Source organism: Mauremys mutica, chromosome 1 (assembly GCF_020497125.1).
Source record: "Mauremys mutica isolate MM-2020 ecotype Southern chromosome 1, ASM2049712v1, whole genome shotgun sequence".
NCBI classification, from domain to species: Eukaryota; Metazoa; Chordata; order Testudines; family Geoemydidae; genus Mauremys; species Mauremys mutica.
In genome coordinates, this window is record NC_059072.1 from 356,973,634 (window position 1) to 356,993,474 (window position 19,841).

At 55.8% G+C, this 19,841-nt stretch overlaps 2 protein-coding genes across 3 annotated transcripts; one reads left to right on the plus strand and one right to left on the minus strand.

Moving 5' to 3' along the window:
- Positions 1-391: 391 nt before the first annotated feature.
- On the plus strand, positions 392-6,643 carry ANAPC15 (anaphase promoting complex subunit 15). Of its 2 annotated transcripts, none has more exons than XM_044985088.1 (4): positions 392-523; positions 3,257-3,316; positions 4,587-4,724; positions 6,160-6,643. In XM_044985088.1, the coding sequence occupies exons 1-4, from the start codon at positions 407-409 to the stop codon at positions 6,205-6,207; spliced, it is 363 nt and encodes a 120-aa protein (XP_044841023.1). In that variant the 5' UTR covers positions 392-406; the 3' UTR covers positions 6,208-6,643. The 2 variants fall into 2 exon arrangements, with proteins under 2 accessions (XP_044841023.1, XP_044841016.1); XM_044985081.1 differs by lacking the exon at positions 392-523 and adding an exon at positions 551-823.
- A 3,707-nt stretch (positions 6,644-10,350) lies between these two features.
- Positions 10,351-16,197, minus strand: TOMT (transmembrane O-methyltransferase). Its single transcript, XM_045002171.1, has 3 exons — positions 15,936-16,197; positions 11,199-11,395; positions 10,351-10,671 (listed from the first exon to the last, which is right to left on the minus strand). The coding sequence occupies exons 1-3, from the start codon at positions 16,195-16,197 to the stop codon at positions 10,351-10,353; spliced, it is 780 nt and encodes a 259-aa protein (XP_044858106.1).
- Positions 16,198-19,841: the final 3,644 nt, after the last annotated feature.

The following is a 19,841-nucleotide window of genomic DNA, read 5'->3' on the forward strand; positions in this document are numbered from 1 at the left end:
GACCAACCCCAACTAAATCACCCCAGCCAGGGCTTTGCCAAGCTGGGCCTTACAGACGGTTCTACATCAATATTAATAATAATTTAAGTGGTGCCGCGCCCCGGCGGGGGTTGAACCCAGCCTCGCGCCCCCGTCCCGCGCAGCGCAGGGTGGGGGGGAGGGCCACGTAGCCGGCGGCCCCAGCAGCCCCTGGGGGCGGGACCTGCCGCCCCACTTCCGGCCGCCGCCGGTGCTGCCCCCTGACAGGAGCTTCCGCCATATGCGGATCCGCGTTTAGAGACATAGCCCGACGAGGGGCGGGGCTAAGGCCAGCCCCGCCCAGCCCCCCAGCTGGCTACAGCCGTGCCCCAGGCGGGTGGGGGGACGTGATTTCTCGCGACAGACACGAGCCTCCCTAGCACGGCGCATGCGTGAGGGGAGGGGGCTACGCGGCTCCCAACTGTCACTTCCGGCGCGCAGGAGGATATGCTTCCGGGTCAGCGCCCCCCCCCCCGGCGCAGCCAGGGCGCGGCTCTGGTGTCCGGTAAGTGGAGCTGCCTCGTGCCACTCCACGTGACCCACGCGTGACTCTGCTGCTGACCCGGGAGCCCCGCCCCCTCAAGCCCCGCCCCTCTCCGCCGGGAACCCCGCCCCCTCTTACCCCTGCAGCCCCCCCCGGGTGCGACCCCCCCCAAACCACGTGCACCGCCCCCCCCGCCCCGCCATGTCCACGCTCTTCCCCTCGCTCTTCCCGCGCGTCACCGAGTCCCTCTGGTTCAACCTGGACCGGCCCTGCGTGGACGAGAACGAGCTGCAGCAGCAGGAGCAGCAGCACCAGGCCTGGGTGAGCAGCGGGGGCCCGGCGGTGACCCCTGGCCGGGGCTCCGTCAGGCCTGGGCAGCTGGGACCCCCGACAGGGATTCCCCCGCCAATGGCCGAGCTCCGCTTTGCAGAGCTGGAGCTCGCACGCGGCAGGGGGTCCCCGACCCTTTCCGTCCGGCGGGCGCTGGGCCACGAGCCACCAAGGACTGTGGCCGGTGGCCGAGCCTCCGCCGAAATGCCGCCGACAAGCCGTGTCATCCAGAGCCGTCGCCGCCGAAAATCAGCGGCATTTCGGCAGCGCCACCCCTGGATGGCGCTGCTTCTCGGCGGCATTTCGGCGGAGGCTCGTCCGCTGGACAGTACGCGGGCGCACGTAGATACCCCGGTGGGCGCCATGGTGCCTGCGAGCACCACATTGGGGCCCTGCTTCCCCCTCCCACGGAGCCGTCCTGAAGAGAGCGGGGAGCAGCCTTCCTTGTGCTGCATTGGAGCAAAACGCCTTCTCCCTCATGGGCAGCCAGCAGCACGGGTTAGTGGGCAGAGCTGAGAGTCAGGGGTTCCCAGGTTCTAGCCCTGCCTCCTTCTGTGGCTTCTCCTGACCTTGCTTCAGTCTTTGCCTTGGCGAGAACCTGCTTAGCAGGGCTGGGAGACCTCTAAGGAACGCCTGGGATTGTGCTGCAGCGATGGGCGTCAGTGACCCAGTGCTGAGCTGATGATGCTGGGGAGCTGGGCTGCAGGGAGAGCCCACGTTTGGATGAGATGTAAAATCAAGGTCTTGGGCACTTGTGGGCATTAGATTCCCCCTGGCAGTTTTCATAAGAGTTGTTTTGTGAGTCCCAGGAGTAAATTCACAAAAAGAACAGGAGTACTAGTGGCATCTTAGAGACTAACACATTTATTTGAGCATAAGCTTTCGTGGGCTACGGCCCACTTCATCAAATGCATAGAATGGAACCTATAGTAAGAAGATATCTGTACATACAGAACATGAAAAGGTGGAAATAGCCTCTTAGAGTTGGTATGGCTAATTAATTAAGATGAACTATTATCAGCAGGAGAAAAAAGCTTTTGTAGTGATAACCATGATGGCCCATTTCAGACAGTTGACAAGAGGTGTGAGGATACTTAACTTGGGGAAATAGATTCAATCTAAGGTGCCACAAGTACTCCTGTTTTTTTTGCAGATATAGACTAACACGGCTGCTACTCTGAAACCCTGCGTAAATTCAGCCTGTGGTTTCAGTTGGATAGTCTTCTCCACTTGCTAGCCTAAGCACATAACACAAGGCAACTTTTTAAGCAGCTGCCACCCAGAAGTGGCTGCATTTCAGTGGCATTTCGTGACCCAAGCGCTCCAGATTACTTAGGCCATGGCTACACGTGCAGATGTGCAGCGCTGGGAGTTACAGCTGTGTAGGGAAAGCGCTGGTGTGTAACCACACTGACAGCTACCAGCGCTGCAGTGTGGCCACATTTGCAGCGCTGTTGGGAGTGGTGCATTATGGGCAGCTATCCCAGCGTTCAAGTGGCTGCAACGTGCTTTTCAAAAGAGGGGGGTGGGGTGGAGTGTGACAGGGAGCGGGGGAGAGAAAGAGAGAGTGGATTTTTGGAGCCCACACTGTGTGTCAGCTTCCTGCCTTGCAAAGCCTGCCTTGCAAATTCTGTGTCAGCTCCCTGCCTTGCAAAATCTGACCATTTCCTCGACCCCTCATTCACTCTTAAATGCAAATAGCCTGCAGACCAGATAAGCAGCTGCTCCGAGGGACTCCCTTTCTCCCCCTCCCCACCCCGCCGTGCTGTTTCTCTCCTCAAGCAAACACTAGCTGTAGACATTCATCCCCCTGCCTGCCTCATTCACAGCAAACAGGAGCTGTGTTTGTTTTTTAGATAAGCAGCTCCGGGAGCCCCCCGAGTTCACAACAACATAAAGAGAGGCATCATAACAAAACAAAGAGAGTTCTTTAGATAAAAGCATTATGGGAAATTTCTGAAGGCCAATTACAGCGTAGTAAGATTAATCACTGTTTACACTTGCACTCCAGCGCTGCATCACCAGCGCTGCAATAGTTATACCCGAGGCAGAGCAGGAGTACAGCCAGCGCTGCAGCCAGGGAGATGCAGCGCTGTATGTGCCTTGCAAGTGTGGACGGTGACTAAGTTGCAGCGCTGTAAAGCCTCCACCAGCGCTGCAACTCTCCAGTGTAGCCAAGCCCTTAGCAACTGGCATAATGGATCAGACGATTGCTCCATCTACTCTGGTGTCCTGCCTCTGCCAATGGCCGCTCCCGTATGTTTTAAAAGAAAGGTTATAGACTTATTGTGCAATACCTTCCCGGGGAAAACCAAGGCTGATTTTTATCCCCCTCAGACAGTTGATTTGCAGGGTACTGTGCTGAGGTGTTGTATAGGATCAGCTTTTTCAAACTGACTTTCCTCTGTATGTTTCCCCCCCCAGCTGCAGAGTATTGCCGAAAAAGACAATAATTTGGTCCCTATAGGAAAACCTGCCTCCGAGGTAAGAATCCTGATGCCCTTTTCCTGTGCTGTAGGGTTCTGGTTGTTAAGAAGGGAAGAGACAGATCTGGAGGTGGTGCGGTTAATAGTCCAATGTGCTGGGTTTTTAACTGGCTCAACAGGCAGGGGTGGGGTGAGGGGGAATTTAGTGTTGTTCCATTTTATCCATGTGGGAGGCAGGGGGAATTGGGTCTTGCCCCTGGGGGGAGGTGGGAAGCCCGGAGGGGGCGGGGCATTGGGTCTTGCGTGGTGGGGAGAAACCCAGGGGGGTTGCACGGCAAGCCCACCCCACAGCAGCGCCTCCTGTCCTGCGTGACTGGGCCTGGTTCCCTCCTCAGAGCGTTGCAACATGGCGCACAGGGTCAGCACCGCTGAGGTTTGGCCCGGCCGCCCCTCCGTCGTGATGACAATGGGGTGGCCAGGTCAAATTTGAGTGAGTGGCGCTGCAGCCCTGTGTACCTGGGTGCAATGTCCAAAGCAGGGAGCCGGGCCCAGCCCCTTGGGAAAAGAGCCGCCTCTGCAAGTGAGTCTGTTTTATTTTGTGTCAGTTCCTATTTGCAAAAAACCGTGGGGCCCTCACTGTAATTAGAGCTGCCACTAGAGGGCGTTGGAACACTCTGTTCACGTGTGACTGCCAGGGGCGCCTTGGGGGTCAGCTCAGCTCCTTAGAAGCTCCCAGTGATCTGGAAAATGACGAGACCCTCCTCCCCTCCCTCAGGCTGGGAGCACCAGGGAGGCCACGTGCTCAGCCCACTAGGTGGAGGGGCTCACTCTGTTCCCACTACCCACCTCCTCTGGAAAGGAGGTCTCCATGAAGCGAGACCCTGGCGGGGAGGTGGGAGAGATTCCATGCAAGGAAGCGGGGTGAATGGGGAGTGATCTGCTGTACTCGGCGACTTTCCTCTGTTCCTGCGGTTCCTCCATGGGTCTGATGCTGAGTGGGGAGGGAGTGTCTCCCACCCCCGCCTTACCAGCTCACCACCCTGGGTGCGGAACCGAACTACAGGCTATGGGAGATCGGTGGGCCCAGCATGTGGGTGGGCGAGCCGGAAGGGCTGCGGAGAGGAGGGAGAGTGCTGTGGGAGCTGAGGGCACTGAGTGCTGGTGCAGGGGGTTCTGGGCCAGAGGGCGGGTTGATTCCTAGGATTGGGGGAGGGAAAGCCCGGCCGCGGGAGGCAAGAGCTGCAGAGCCGGGGGAATGGGGCGTGAGGGCCGGCCGGGGAGCGGTGCTGCAGGGGGCTGACGGCTGTGGGTTACCCTGGCGTCTGCAGCATTACGATGAGGAGGAAGAGGAGGATGACGAAGACGATGAAGACAGTGAAGAGGATTCCGAGGACGACGAGGACATGCAGGACATGGACGAGATGAACGATTATAACGAGTCCCCAGACGATGGGGAGATCAATGAGGTACGTTGGGGTGGGGCCTGGTGAACCTCAGCAGCTGAGCCGCTCTGGCGTCCACAGATCCCGGTGCGTGGGGGGGACACGCAGAGAGGTGGCTGGGGAGAGCCACACCACCCAGCTACGTCCATCCCCCAGCACGGAAAGCAGCGATACCCAGGCAGGGGAGCAGGACAGGTCAATCTGGGAGTTTCCCTAGCACCCCTGAACCCCATGTGGGAACGAGCCTGCCTGATCATCCAACCCCAGCTCCAGTCTCTGTTCCTGACACCGGGCTGATGAAACAACCTGCACAGATCCCTCCCCAGCGCCTCACAGGACCCCTCATCGCAGGGGTCTCCAGGCAGCCTTCTCTCACTTTCTCAGCCCTGCTGGCAAAGCCCTCCCCCTTGCTGCAGGAGCCCTGTCGGGAGCCGGGAGAGCTCCAGGGAATGGTATTATTTCCGGAGACTGGTAGCAATGCCGAGCCGTCTCAGTGACTTTTCCTGTCACCCCCCGGGAGCTGGGGAATATCCCTGTCCCAGGGCTTGGCTACACTTGCGAGTTAGAGCGCATTAAAGGAGCCCCGGGCGCTCTAGCTCACTCCCCATCCACACTGGCAAGGCACGTAGAGCGCTCTGACTCCAGGGCTACAGCGCTGCTGGTACTCCACCTCAGCGAGAAGATTAACACTTGTTGCGCATTGGCTGAAACGCCCGGGCCTCAGTGTGAACAAGGTGTTGCATTACTGTGCTCTGATCGGCCTCCGGAAATGTCCCGTAATCCCCTTAAGTCAAGTGGCCACTCTTGTCATTGCTTTGGATATGCCCTTTGAAAGCTCCGTTTCTGACAGCTGGCTGCTGACAGCTGGCTGCTTATCTGCTCCGAGACAAAGCAAACATTACTGTAGAATGCTCTGTGTGTGTGTGTGGGGGGGGGGCGGGGTCTGCTGCTCTCTGAACTTCCAAGTCAGCATGCTGACATGCTCTCAGCCCCCCCAAAACCCACTCTCTCCCCCCACATACACACAACACACTCCCTGTCACACCCCACCCCACCCCACTCATTTGAAAAGCACGTTCTAGCACTTGCATGCTGGGATAGCTACCACAATGCACTGCTCTCTGGCCGTTGCAAGAGCTGCTAATGTGGCCACGCCAGTGCGCTGTCAGCTGTCAGTGTGGACAGACTGCAGCGCTTTCCCTACCGCGGTCTCCGAAGCACTCTAAATCTGCAAGTGTAGCCATGCCCCCAGTCTGACAGACAGAGGCACAAAGATGCTGGTTTGTCCCAGGTCACTTAGCAGCGGAGTTGAGAATAGAACCCAGGAGTCCTGCCTCCCATTTCCCGTCTCTCCCTCCCACAACGCGTCCCTTCCAAGGGCCACTCTCACTGTGGGCTGTCCGCTGGGAATGGGCTCGGGAAAGCTGAAGGACTATCCTTCCTGTGTCATTTGCCCAAGGTGGACATGGAAGGAGCTGAACAAGACCAAGACCAGTGGATGATCTGACCCGGCTGCATCTTGACCAGGTTAAAGGCTGCTGGCGTCCGCTGGAGCTGAAGGAGGGTAGGAGAACTCTCCCTTCTGGCTTGGCATTGCCTACGGGCATCAGATGGGACGGCTCGTCAGCACAGGGTCTGATGGACAGCGGCACTTGGAAGCCTTGGTTAGGGAAGTGTCCCCACTGCTGTCTGTCTCGTGACTATTTTGTGAATGGTGCATGGAACAGAATCTGGCTCAGCCTCAGGCCCCACAACGGTGGAGAGAAGCTTTCGGTCTCAGTGCCTGCCCATGTTACCTGTGCCAGGGCAGCTGCTGTTAACGTACAGCTCTGCATGGGATCACGGGACGGCCGGGGTGGGACAGAGCAGCCGGGACTGGCTTCGTGCGTCTCTGGCTCTCACAGAAATGTGGGGGTTTTCCAATAAATACCACTTCAAAACAATTCTTTGAGGTTTTTTATTAGTAGTATTACAGTAGCACCTAGAAGTTCACACAGGATTAAGGCCCCAGTGTGCAGGGTGCTGTATGTATATTTAGTAAGAGATAGTCTCTGTCACTTCATATAAAGGGGTGTCGCCTTAGCATAGAGCCGGTGGCCCGGGGAGCCGTTCTCATTTCACCCAATGGAGAGTAACCGGGATGCTCACCCGTCATTTAATTCCCAGAGTGACACATCAGAGAGCGCTTTAGAAACCCACTGTAACGTCAGTTCTATCGCGCTGGGCCCAGGAAGTCCCCGGCGGCCAGGCAGTTTAGCTCAGCAATAAGTGGCCTGTCGCTGGCTTTGTTACAGTCCAAATAACAGACGGAACCAACATGTTTCTCATGGGTTGGCTCACACGGCCACATCTGGTCAGCAGCCTGTGCAGTCAGGATGCCCTGAGGTAGGTCCCTGCTTGCCGTTAGGCAGGAGCACAGTGCACGAGTCGTGTAGATATGGGTGTGACGTTCATAGAAATATGGTTATGATGCGAATATGGTATAACTAAACGATACTTCATGCAAGGTGGGTCTTGTAAGGTATCAGTGGAAGGTTACGATTTACTGAATGTGTTTATCCGATTTGTGTGCGTGTGTCGTTGGATCTGAAGCTGGGAATGTTGACCATGTCTCTGTATTTCAAATGGGCTATGTTGGATGAGGCCAAACAATGTTAGTGGCTTATTGAGGAAATGCACTAAAAGCACGAGGATGACCCCAGGAACTGTGTGCAATAGAAACCTCTCAGAGATAGCGCTACACACGGGGAACCTCTTTGTCCCGGGTCAGATAGCTCTACACAGTGGAAACCTGTTTGACCCGGGTCAGCAAGCTCTACGCAGTGGTAACTGTTTGTCCCGGGTCAGAAAGCTCTACGCAATGGGAACCGGTTTGTCCCGGGTCAGATAGCTCTACGCAATGGGAACCGGTTTGTCCCGGGTCAGATAGCGCTACACAATGGGAACTCTTTGTCCCGGGTCACAGCAAAAAAGCTTTCCAGTAAGTGAGGGGAAGATATAAAAGAGGGACAATGACAGCGTGAGGGGTCCTCACTCTCCCTACAACAACACAGCTGAAAACACCTGAGGAGCAAGGACTGATCTGGGAGAAGTGATGGTCCCAGGCTAAGAAAACCTGGGAAAGCCGAGGCTACTTGTGCCTTAAGAACCTGCCAGCCCATTTATCACTGAGGGTGAGAAGTTGTTCATTTGTATCCTACCTGTCTAGTGTGTGAAGCTCAGTCGGGGGCTTTTGTTTAGTTCCTACGGTAATCTGCTTTGTTCTTTTGCTATCCCTTTAACCACTTAAGATTCACCTGTCGTGCCTGTCCCAATGGGCCCCAGTAATAAAGCTCACTTTGGGATCTGCGAGGCCCCAAAGGCGGGTGTTTGGCTCCATCCATTAGAGAGGGTGGGGCGAGACACCAAGTTTGGGTCCAGACCCAAAGTTGGGGGGTGGATGGATGTGGGGCTGGGTTGGTCCTATCTCATAAGGCTCACTACAGTGTGCAGAAAATGCCTAGCACTTAGCCAAACACTTCAAAGGGCTTTCAGTGGCAGTGCAGTGGGTTAGGTACTTATCTGCCCCAAGTTAAGAACTTACGAAGGGCCTTAGTGGGTCAGACCAAAGGTCCATCTAGCCCAGTATCCTGTCTTCCGACAGTGTCCAATGCCTGGTGCCCCAGAGAGAATGAACAGAACAGGTAATCATCAAGTGATCCATCCCCTGTCGCCCATTCCCAGCTTCTGGCAAACAGAGGCTAGAGACACCATCCCTGCCCATCTTGGCTAATAGCCATCGATGGACCTGTCCTCCATGAATTTATCTAGTTCTTTTTTTAGCCCTGTTATAGTCTTGGCCTTCACAACATCCTCTGGCAAAGAGTTCCACAGGTTGTGTGTTTTTGTGAAGAAATACTGCCTTTTGTTTGTTTTAAACCTGCTGCCTATTAATTTCATTTGATGGCCCCTAGTTCTTGTGTTATGAGAAGGAGTAAATAACACTTCCTGATTTACTTAAGTCCCAGTCTTATTAATCTCTCCTCATAAAGCAGCCATTCTCATCCTAACAATTTGTGTTGCCCTTTTCTGAACCTTTTCCAAGTCCAATATTTCTTTTCTGAGATGGGGCGGCCACATCTGCACACAGTATTCAAGGTGTGGGCATACCATGGATTTATATAGAGGCAACATGATATTTTCTGTCTTGTTATCTGTAAGATACGATAGTATCTGAGCTCATCACGAGCCACAATGGATTTCTCCTCACACCCCCTAGGCACAGCAGTGCAGTGATCCCCATTGTACAGAAGGGGAACTGAGGCATGGGGAAAGTGGGACCTACCCAAGCAAGTCTGTGGTAGAGCAGGAAATTGAATTCAGCTTTAAGTCCCAAGTTAGCACCCTAACCCCTGGACCATCCTTCCTCACTGTAGGAGCTTAGCACCTTCCCTCTACGATAGATCAGTCCATATCTCACTCTAAACTCTGCCTTGTATCACCATCTCCTAGGGTCAGAGTTAAGGTTACAGGGTGATACTTTTGAGATTTATTTAAATATTGTGTCTGGACTTTTGAAGCCTGAGAGAGGAGATGTGTCCCTCTGGCTTTACTGTCTGATTTTTGTAAATGGGGTTCAGGAACCTTTTAGCACAGAGAAGTGAAATGACTCGCCCAGTGAGCCAGGAACAGAGCCCTGGCTTCCTGCCACCCTCTCTGCTGGCCCGGGTGGTACGCGCTCAAGCCTGCTTGGCTCAGGGAAGCCAGCTGATTACACTCAGGAGAACCAGCCAGTCACTAGTCCATGCTCTGTGCTCAGACCCATCTCCCGATCCCAGCTGAGCCAGAGAGTTCAGCTGGCCCTGGGTAACAACGGCTGTCCCCCTTGTAGTAACCGGCATGGGGGGCAGAGCAGGAAAGCTTGGCGTCATTAGGGGGAAAGGGCTTGCTTCCTAGGGTGGACGCCCCCTGCAGGCTGCTTTGCTGTGCGCTGAGGGTGAGCCCAGCACTGCACAGGAACCCTGGAAAGACAAAGGCCCTGCCCCAGGACACAACAGGAGGCCCAGAGGAAGGGCCGGGATGACGGGGCTGCTTTCTTCTTGCCCTTTAAATCTCAAGGGGTGGGAGGGGCCTAATGCCCGTGGGGGAAGGGCTAGGCCGGGGGTCCCAGGTGTAGGAGAAGGCATGAAGACAGGAGCAATGGGAGCAGGGTGAAAGGAGCGGAGCAAACAAAACCTTTGAGTGGTGGCTGCAGCCTGGGGGTGTGCACGCGTGCGCCGCTCATTCAAACAGTGCACCAGACCCAGGAGGGAGACTCACGTTCCTTCACAAACAGTGCCGCTTGCGTGGACCTGATTCTCCTCTCACAGCCGCTGGTGTAAACGCAGAGTACTCTGGAGTCACTCTGGATTCACGCCAGTGGAAATGAGAACAGCCTCTGGCCCCTATCTCTCCCTATACACACGGAGCAGAGACAGGCTCAGTGCAGATCTGGGGCAGCATGGCGAGGCTGTACACACGTGGGCACCCACCCACCCACCCGCCACAGCCTTTGTACATCTCTACATGGCCCCCAAGCCCAGACACCCCTCAGCTCTGGTGCAGCACCGGCTGGAGCCCTGGCAGGGCAGGACGAGGCCCAGCCTGGCAGCCCCACCTTGGCCGCGAGAGCTCAGTCCAGGCCGGTGTAGGTGAGTTCGGCCATGCCATCGGGGATGGCCCGGAAGTACTCCAAGCTGGTCCTGTGCATCTTGCACTGGTACTTGCCACAGGTCTTCACGTACTGCAGGAAGTGGGGCGCGCCGGGGAAGATCACGTTGTCGGCCACGATGGTGGCTCCCTCGAGCAGCAGGCCGTGGGCCTCCAGCAGCTGCAGGTCCCGCAGGTAGCAGCGCTTCCAGTGGTCCATGAAGACAAAGTCGGCCTTGAGCAGACCGTGCTTCTCCTTCAGCTGTGGGATCACCTCCTCCGAGGCACCCACAATCAGCTCCACCTGTGCTGGGGAGAGGTGGGGAGGTCAGCGGGGGGGGCCCCCAATGAACAGCATGGCCCTCCTGCGGGATCTCACGGGCATGGTGCAAACCGAGGGGCCAACCAGCCTGGGATCGGCCCTTTAAAATGCAGCTGTCTCTGGGGTGGAATTCAGCAGCTTGTTCAACAGCCAACAGGAACGCTGCTCGGCTGTTTGAGACAGGAAGTGGAGAGGAGTAGCTCAGCCAGTTGAAACCACGGCGGGACCGGAGGCAATTGGCACTCAGATCGCACAGTCTGGGGAAGTGAGGCTATGAGACTGAGCATTAACTACTGTCTGGGCCAAATTCCAAGCCAAGGAATTCTGTTCACCCATCTGCGATTCCCCGGGCTGGGGCCTCAGCTGGTTGCTGCCCCCCGGTGGTGGAGCAGAAAAGCTGCCAGGTTCTGCCCCCAGAGCCGCTCTCCTGGCAGCCTCTTTTCACTGAGGCTCGCTCAGAATAAGCTAGGAGCCAGCCATGGAAGGCACCGGGGGAGGGAGCTACTCACAGTGTCCTCGTCGAAGCCCGCCAGGCGGATGACCTTCTCGGCCACTGCAGCGTTGCGTGGGTCCATCTCCACGGTGTAAAGCCGGGCACCCATGGGCAGACACTGGGCCATGAGGATGGTGGCGTAACCACAGTACGTGCCCAGCTCTAGCACAGTGAGTGGCGTGTTCTCATAGATCAGACGGTCCAGGATCTTACCTAGAGGGCAGAAGGAGCCTCGCCAGGTCAGCTCACCTGGAGACACGCGCCCCCTCCAGCCCCAGGTAACCCACCCAGAAGGTGGAAAAGCCTGATGGGGCCATCTGAGCTCTCCAACCTTGGCCAGGGCAGGATTGTCCCCTGAGGTCCGTTCCCCGGGGCTCTGTCCTGTCCAGTTCTGAACACCCCAGGTAACACGGCTCCTAGCAGGGGGAACTGATGTAAATCAAAGAGAGGTAAATCACCAATTTTAATTGGCAAGGAGGAAACCTTGATTTAAATAATCAATTTCAATCATGTTTTGCATTTGTACTTTTGAGTTACGTTTCCTCCTGAAAGATTGCGTCTCACTGGTTTGTTACCATTAAAACATGTTGAGCTGGAAATAAATCTAGCCTCTGTAACTAAATGGGGTGCTTGTTTTTGCCAACCCAGAGGCTGAGCTACAGCTGTACCCATTGACTTAAGCAATGACTTCGCTTCACTGGCATTTATTTAGATTCTTCATTTTTAGTTTTTTTTGTGTTAGAAAATTGTGAATGATGCATTTCCTCTTACTAGATGATTAACTTTTTACTTGTGATTTGTGTGAAGATCTATTTGAATAGAAATTCAAATTCAATTAAAAGTGCAAAAAAAAATTAAACTAAAACTACCTAACATATGCTGCAGACATAAGAAAAAAAAGTTTATCAAAACATATTTTTATGTAAAACTAACTGATTTGTTAAACAAAGGAAGTATGATGTGGAGTTAGTGAACTGAACTGATTGTTTCTGGTCACCACCTCCTTCGAGATTTTAGAACTAGTCGATCTCACCGTCTCACATACCTAGTTTTTAAATCAGAGGTTGGAAAAGAAATACAAGCTTTCCTGCTTTTTCAATTCCCACCTGGTTTAGGACATTGAATGAACTAGTCATTGAACCGAACTGGCCGAATAAACTGAAATGAAGAAAATATTCTCGTTGCAGCTGTAGAAGAGGCTACTGGTGTCAAAAGCTGGTTGAGCCCTTCAACAAATCCTGGGTCCAAGGTCTGGTGACTTCCACCAGTTCAGTAATTTCACTTTTTTAAAAACTTGGCAGCAAACATGCACTACTTAGTATTTTGCGTATTTAATTAGATTCTAATACAGTATAATAAGTTTAGGCCTTAACATAGGTTGCCAGTTTCAAATTTAATTTTAAATGGGTTTATTTAATAAAAATAAACCTTGTGATTAATTTAAATGTTAAAAAATCTAATTTAAATAAAATAAAATCTGTTGGTTTATTTTTTTTTTAATAATCATCCTTTTTTATCCATCCTGGCTCTCAACCTCACCATCTGAGTGACTCTTCCCAGAGATCCTGTTCTTGGGACAACGTCTTTGAGAGGCTACCTAAAAGTCCCACTTCACCCCATTACTCCCATCTGTTTCTAAGGAGGCAGAATGGCCTTATGGTCAGGATGCAGGGTTTGGCATTGGAGCTCCTAGGCTCTGCTCCTAAGTGCTGCCACAGTGATCTCAGGCAAGTTACTTTCCTGCTTGGTGCCTCAGTTTCCCTGTCTGCAAGGAAGGTAGCAGTTAGAGGCTAGTGTTTGTACAGGGCCTTTACGTGCTACAGCAGTGTCAGTGCTGAATAATAATAAACATTTAGGTAATAAAAAGGTAATAATTGGAGATATACCAATCTCCTAGAACTGGAAGGGACCTCGAAAGGTCATCGAGTCCAGCCCCCTGCCTTCACTAGCAGGACCAATTTTTGCCCCAGATCCCTAAGTGGCCCCCTCAAGGATTGAACTCGCTCCTTGAAGGGCAGGTGCTAGAATAAGGTAAACTCTTGAGTTTTCTTCACTGCTTTAAATGATTCCCCCCCAGTCCTTGACTTTTTACACCCTGGGCTGTGTCTGGAACTCCGTTTACAAGTGGCTTTGCTCAATTCCTTGAGTAGATCAGACTCTGAAATAAATTTGTTAGTCCCTAAGGTGCCACAAGTACGTTTGTTCTTTTTGTCCAGCAGGGGGCGATGATGACATATACATAGCGGCTCTTATAAATAGTCCCCATCCCTCCCACCCATATCCCATTCCTCCCAGGAAAGCTATAATGGGAGGTGATGCTGCAGGAGAGATTCCCTACCCTGGCTCCCCACCAGCTAACAGGGAGTGCAGCCCCCACTGCTGATGTCCCGTGTTGTTCAAGGGGAGGCGCTGGGCTAAGCACAGCTGTGCTCCTCCACACACGCCACCCCAGCTGCGGGTGGGACTACGTGATGTGCTGGCCCTATAGACAGCAGGCAATTTCTCCCCCCACCCTCAAACGCGCTCGCGCGCCTCGCGACGACACAGCCCTGTTCTCAGAGCACGTCCGGCAGGCGGGTCCGTAATCACGGAGCACTTTACTCTGTGCCGTGGGCTCATGGCAGTGAAAGGCCAAAGGGTTTTGCAATACTGGGAGCGCTGCCCTAACGCGCCAGCCATCAGCCTGAGCAAAGGATGGGCTGCGGCGTCTCAGAAGGCAGGGAGTGTGCACTGCACGTAGGGGGAGATTTACCTCGGGCACCACACACAGTCTCAAAATGGGGTTTAAGTGGGACTCCTGGGGTACCGGCTGTGACACGCCGCACCCCATACTCACCATAGGAATATGATTATGATATAATTATGATGCATCTTGTACAGATATGTCATTGCAGCCGAAGACTGAACGGCCGGGGAGGCTAATTCCCTCATCCCCTAGATCAGGGTTCCGGCAGGTCCGGGGCAGGGACAGGGGATACTTCACTGTGGCTGCTGGACACAGAGACCCTGTGGTTCTCACTGGCCCCCAGGGCTCTGACGCAGCCTGGGCTGTTTAGTTTCCTGGCAGGGCTCCTCCCTGAAGCCTGGCCTGGCAGCTGTGGATGGGACCCCCTGGGACACGGGCTGTCCTGATAGAGGCGAGCGCTGCTGCTCTCCGGTCCCCTGAGGAAAGCCGGGGTCTAGGCTGGCCATAGTGAATCAGCGCTGGGCCAGAGCAGGTGTATTTGTTTCCTGGCACGTCCCTGGCATCAGCACCTCCCACCCAGAGCGGCTGCTCCTGGCAGCAGCCTGGGGCTGCTCTGTCCCCCCAGGCTCAGCAGGCTGGAAACTTAAAACTCTGCCTGCAGCTCCTGGTATAAACCAGGGGACCCTCCCACAGTGAGCGCGGCTGAGCGGGAGGCAGGCTTGGCCAGGCCGGCTTCACCATCCTGCTCCCTCTGTGGGAGCCAGGCACTGCCAGGACCAGGGACCCTGCCCGAGCTGGCTACTTCAGGCACCCGCAGCCCTGGGCTGGCTCATTTTTGGGGGGCTGGGGGCTGTAGCAGGAAGGCTCCCTGGAAGTCAGACTCAGCCTCCTCACCAGAAACTCTCCCTGCTGGCCTGCTCACTGTAACATCCTGGCTGTGTGGGGCTGGGGCTAGGGCTGGGCTCGGCTCTCCTGCCCAGGCCTGCCGAGAGGACAAAGGGAGGGCCTAAAGGAGCTCCCCTGTAGCTCCAGGGTGGCTGCCCAGGGCTTGGGAGCTAAAGGAGCACGGTTCTAATCCCAGTTTCCCACATGGGAGCTTTCATTCATGATTGTGTCTATATGAGACTTTCATCCTGTCCCATTGAGAGGCCAGGAGTCTGTTCTTCCCCCAGCATGGGGGCTTCTGCTGCAAAACTCTTCCCCATGGAGCCTTCTAGTGAGGATTCAAACCCCCAGTCTGGCTTAGCTACAGCAGCTGGTTTGAGCACTAGGCAGCATGCTCCTGGCTAACAGAGCTCGCTCTCTAGAAGCTTTGGAGGGGAAAGGTTGGTCAGCTCCCGCAGCAGCAATTCTAGAGCCAGATCTATATAGAGGGAAGAATCCCTCCGCTGGCCTGGCACGCTCGACCGACATCCAAAGAAAGCTCAGAACATGCATTAATTCTGGCTCTGCCAGGGTGGGGTCTGAGGCCGGGCTAAAGAGAATGACAGCGTCTGGGTGCTAAATGTTAATCCCCTGCACAGGTCTGTCCTGCCCACCCAGTTCAAAGGGAGAATCCTAGCACAAAGACACCATGATGAGCTAGCTAGTGTGCACCACTGCCCTGTTCTAGTTAGAGTCAGGTCTGCTCTCCTGTGTGTCATAAGCCCTATACTGCACAGCTGTTAATGGGGATTCTCACTTGGCAGAGGTTGGAGCAGAAGGAGCTGCATTCTGTGCCGTGTTGAAGTTCTGAGCAATCATGCTGGGCAGCACAGGAATGTAGTAAGAAGGCCAGGCTGGTGCTGGGGCAGAAGCCCTGCTGTTGTCACCACAGTATATGATTCAGCAGGGAGCGTGCTGAATAGAATGGGACTGAACTCCTGTGTCCTGGCCAAATTCCATCTGGGGTAATTACAGTACTTTTTACACCTCCCTACATTGCCAGTGGATTTGCTATTTCCCCCTCTCTTCCGGTCTCAAATGGTCATGTGATGTTGCTGTGTGCTGTTGAACCACTACTGGGTTCCGCCCCAGAGGTGGCTGCATTTCAGGGCTCCGCCCCCTCCGGGCTGGGTGAGTCCTTACCTTTGTGAGGCCCCACGTTGCTGAGGTACTCGCAGTGGTAGCACCACTGGTCGAAGGTCTCAAGGATGTGGTGGGGGTCGCCGGGGATGGCGTGTGTGAGGACGTACTGGAAGGCCCGCTCCTCCCTGGAGATGCCCGTCAGGCAGTCCTGCAGCCGGCGCACCAGCACCGCCCGGTAGAAGAGCAGGAAGTAGTGCCGGTAGCGGATGATCAAGGTGACCAGGAAGGGGATGAAGGCCAGAGCAATGGCTGGGGAGACCATCTCAGCAGCAGCGCAGGGCAGAGAGTGGGTGGGAGCCCCACAGACCTAGAGACCAAAGGGTGGGTGAGGGGGCCAGAGCATGGATCCATCCTCCTTGAGCAGCTGGCCCTCATCAGAGGATAACAGCCTACTACTACCAGCGATTTCATACCCTTCACTTGCTGCTTGTGAGCTCACCGGGATGGGAATTGTATCTTCCTAAAGCATTGGAAAAGCTTGTGAGATCTACCAGAATACAGCTGAGGCATAACCTAGCTAACGGGGGTGGGGTGGGGATTTTTACGTCCCATTCCCTCCTGCCGCTGCCTCCTGCGGCAGACGCAGAGCCCAGCTGCTTCCTGTCAGCGTCTGAGCAGAGCTGTCAACATGTGGAGACGTTTCACAAGGGACAAGCAGCCAGAATAAATTGTGGGGGCGGTTAGGTTCCCAGCCCAGGAAGAGTCTGGTTTGGCCTCATCTGGCACTTTACACATATTACAGTAACTGTACTCCTCTCTTGTAGGTGCAACCGCCCCCCCACCATGTTGCAGATGGGGAAACTGAGGCACAGGGCCATTACAGCCACAGTCTCCAAACTTGTGCATCTGCAATGAGGCACAAAAGCCCTGAGGTTTCTTAGGGGCTGGTCACCCCGTAGTTCCCACCAAAGCCGAGAGAAGCTGGAGGTGCTTGGCCCCCTCGGGATTTCAAAGCCTCTCTCTGGGCGCCCGTTTGAAGGCCCCAGCTCAGAGGCTCACGTTGCATCGTCTCCCTTACAGCAGAGTCGGGAGCCACTGATGCCAGCAGTTACTGTTACCAGCCTCAGCGCTGGGCTCAGGCCCTTGCTCCACGCTCTAGCCGTGCTGCCTCTGGCGCTGGTGAGCGGCCCCTCAGGGAGGCCAGGTCAGGCTGGCTGCTCAGCAGAGGAGCTGGCTCGCTGGTGGTGGGAAGCTCCCTGCCGCCCTACACCCAGATAACACCGGCCCTACAGCGACGGGAGCTTCCCCAAAACTTGGGGCCTGGATTTCCCAGGCGTGAGGGGACGGGGAGCAGATTTCAGCCCGTGTGACCCATCTGCAGAGGTTGCCTGGCTCTCTGCAGGAAAGGGCGAGATGACGGCTCAGCCTGGGGTCTGCTCTCGGCTACAGCAGCGAGTGGCCCGAGAGGCTCCCTGGCCCGCGGTGCGTCTGAGAGCAGGAGCTCGCCGGTAGCTGTTTAAATCAACCCTGAGATTCTCCTTCACACGGATAAGACTCAGCCCCCCGCCCACGAGTCTGGCTTTCCATCAGGAAATCCAATGACCAGGCTCCTCAGGAGTTCCTCCAGCGTCGGAGGCCCCCCTGGTGCTGAGCTGCCCCGGCTGTCCCTGTGCCAAGCCCCACTGCAGCCCATGGTGCAGGTCCCGCCAACAGACCCCGGTCGGCAGCAGGCGGGATCAAACCTGGGACCGCTGGAGCTTAGTCCATGAGGCTCTACCCATGAGCTAAAGGCCGCAGCCCTTCCCCCAACACCCCCCTCTCCTGCCCCACTCACACCAGGGCATGAAGTGTAGCCAGAGGAAAACGCCGCCTCTTGGATTCCCCTCAGCCAGCCTCGGGCTGCCTGCCCCAGAGCTGGTCTGAGGGCCTTGCCCCAGTATCTGCTGCCGCCAGGGCTGCTGAGAGCGGGTTCGGGCCCCCCAGCAAGGGCGGACTGGCTAAACAGGGCCGACGAAGCCGGGCCCCGGGCCCCCTTCCAGACCGCCGGGCCCCGGTAATTTGGCTTCTCCCCACCTTTCGTCGGCTCTGGCTGCCGCTGTATCTTCCTGCTGGGGCTGCTCCTGTCCCCCCCTGAGATGAGACGAGCGCCTACCTGTCCGTTCCTTGCCAGCCTGCAGCCAAGGCTGCTCTGCGGAGCCTTTCGGCGCTCGCCCGGGCACCGCTGGCAGCGAGAGACCAGCAGCCCTCCCTCAGCCTCGCTACCCGCTCAATTATTGATCGCGTTACCTAAGACACTGCAGGAGCCCGGCTCGGGTTACTGGCCCCGTCTGTGCAGGCCGTGGCGCTGCCCCTTCGCCGGAGAGGGCCAGGGGCAGCGACGCTGGGCTGAGCCCCCCTGGCGTTTTGCTGCGGGCACCCTGAAAAGGTTCCTCTTCTCTAGGGGCACCTCGGCCATTTCCAGGGACGCCCTGGGGAAAGGGCACCGGGCATATGGTGCGCCACTGCCCGGGGTGGAGGGCCAAAGAGCTGCAGGCAGAGTGCAGGCAGCAGACGTTGCTGTCCCAGCTGCTGAATGTCGATGGTCCGTCCGGTTTGCACCACGCTGCGGGGGCAGATCCTACTCACGGTGCTTTGGCATTTCAAAGAACTGGGCTAATGGCCTGCCAGCCCCTCAGGAGGTCGGGGGTCCCTAGGGTAAAACCTGGAACAGGGAGATTAGAGGCTTTGCCCGAGGTCACGAAGCCACTGTCTTACGTATCTATCTTTGGGGTTTCTACGGCATCCTTTGCCCTGGTGTCTAAGTGCTTCCCAGGGGAATTGCATCTGCCTGGCAAAATTCCCAGCAGGGCTCCTGGAGGCGTCTGCTCCTTTCTCTTCCTGGGCACGACGGGAGCAAGGAGGAGGCTCTTCGTGCCCAGCAGTAGCCAGATGCTGGATTCATCTCCTTTCCTTGGCAAACTTATTCCGTAGCCAAATCCCTCCCCCGGCCCCGGGCAAACGGTTTGGGCCCGATCCTCAGCTGGGGTCTCAGTGCAACTCCACTGCTGTCCCATCGGTTTACACCATGTCAGAATCTGGCCCTGTACCTCTCACTGCTGCGCTCTGTGGGCTGCACTGTCCCGGAGGGCACAACCACCTCCTGGGCAGGCCACGACTCACAGCTGTCGATGAGAGGGGTTGTGGGGGCTCCTAAGGAGAGTCAATCCACAACCCCACAGTCTCCCAGACAAGCCTCTGTGTCTTTGGTTTTCTGTCTGTCCCACGGGACTAATAGCAAAGTGTTGCACTGTTTCATCGATGGATCTCAAAGCACTTGACAAAGATGGAGTCACAGGCGTAGCCCCGTGTTACGGATAGGGAAACTGAGGCACAGCGAGATGAGGAAACTTGCCCCAAAGGCCTCATTGCAAACAGGAATCTGAATGATTTGTGGTATTTCCAGGGCACACATCACACACACACACACACACCCTGCAAGCCGGGTGGTTATGGTAGGTCCCCTGTCACCTAGTCCCTTTTATCTTTCCCTTCCACCCTGTTTTCCACAGCGAGATTTCCTATAGTCCAAGAGAGGCACTGCCTCTTTGGGACCTCAGCTGTAACCCCAGAGCCTGTCCCCCAACTCCTGGATACCCCCCCTTTACTCACCCCCCATCTCTGACAGGCACTGCCTCTTTGGGACCTCAGCTGTAACCCCAGAGCCCGTCCCCCAACTCCTGGCTGCACCACCCCTTTACCCGCCCCCATCTCTGCCAGGCACTGCCTCTTTGGGACCTCAGCTGTAACCCCAGAGCCTGTCCCCCAACCCCTGGATACACCCCACCCTTTACCCACCCGCGTCTCTGACAGGCACTGCCTCTTTGGGACCTCAGCTGTAACCCCAGAGCCTGTCCCCCAACTCCTGGATACCCCCACTTTACTCACTCCCCATCTCTGCCAGGCACTGCCTCTTTGGGACCTCAGCTG

What these genes read in the sequence shown, in the direction of transcription:
- ANAPC15 (XM_044985081.1), top strand. Translation starts at nt 704, where the DNA reads ATGTCCACGCTCTTCCCCTCGCTCTTCCCGCGCGTCACCGAGTCCCTC. An exon ending in AGCAGCAGCACCAGGCCTGG is followed by an intron (nt 824 to 3,256) that starts GTGAGCAGCGGG and finishes TTCCCCCCCCAG; the next exon opens with CTGCAGAGTATTGCCGAAAA. An exon ending in ACGATGGGGAGATCAATGAG is followed by an intron (nt 4,725 to 6,159) that starts GTACGTTGGGGT and finishes CATTTGCCCAAG; the next exon opens with GTGGACATGGAAGGAGCTGA.
- TOMT (XM_045002171.1), bottom strand. Translation starts at nt 16,197, where the DNA reads ATGGTCTCCCCAGCCATTGCTCTGGCCTTCATCCCCTTCCTGGTCACC. An exon ending in CAACGTGGGGCCTCACAAAG is followed by an intron (nt 11,396 to 15,935) that starts GTAAGGACTCAC and finishes TCTGCCCTCTAG; the next exon opens with GTAAGATCCTGGACCGTCTG. An exon ending in CGGGCTTCGACGAGGACACT is followed by an intron (nt 10,672 to 11,198) that starts GTGAGTAGCTCC and finishes TCCCCAGCACAG; the next exon opens with GTGGAGCTGATTGTGGGTGC.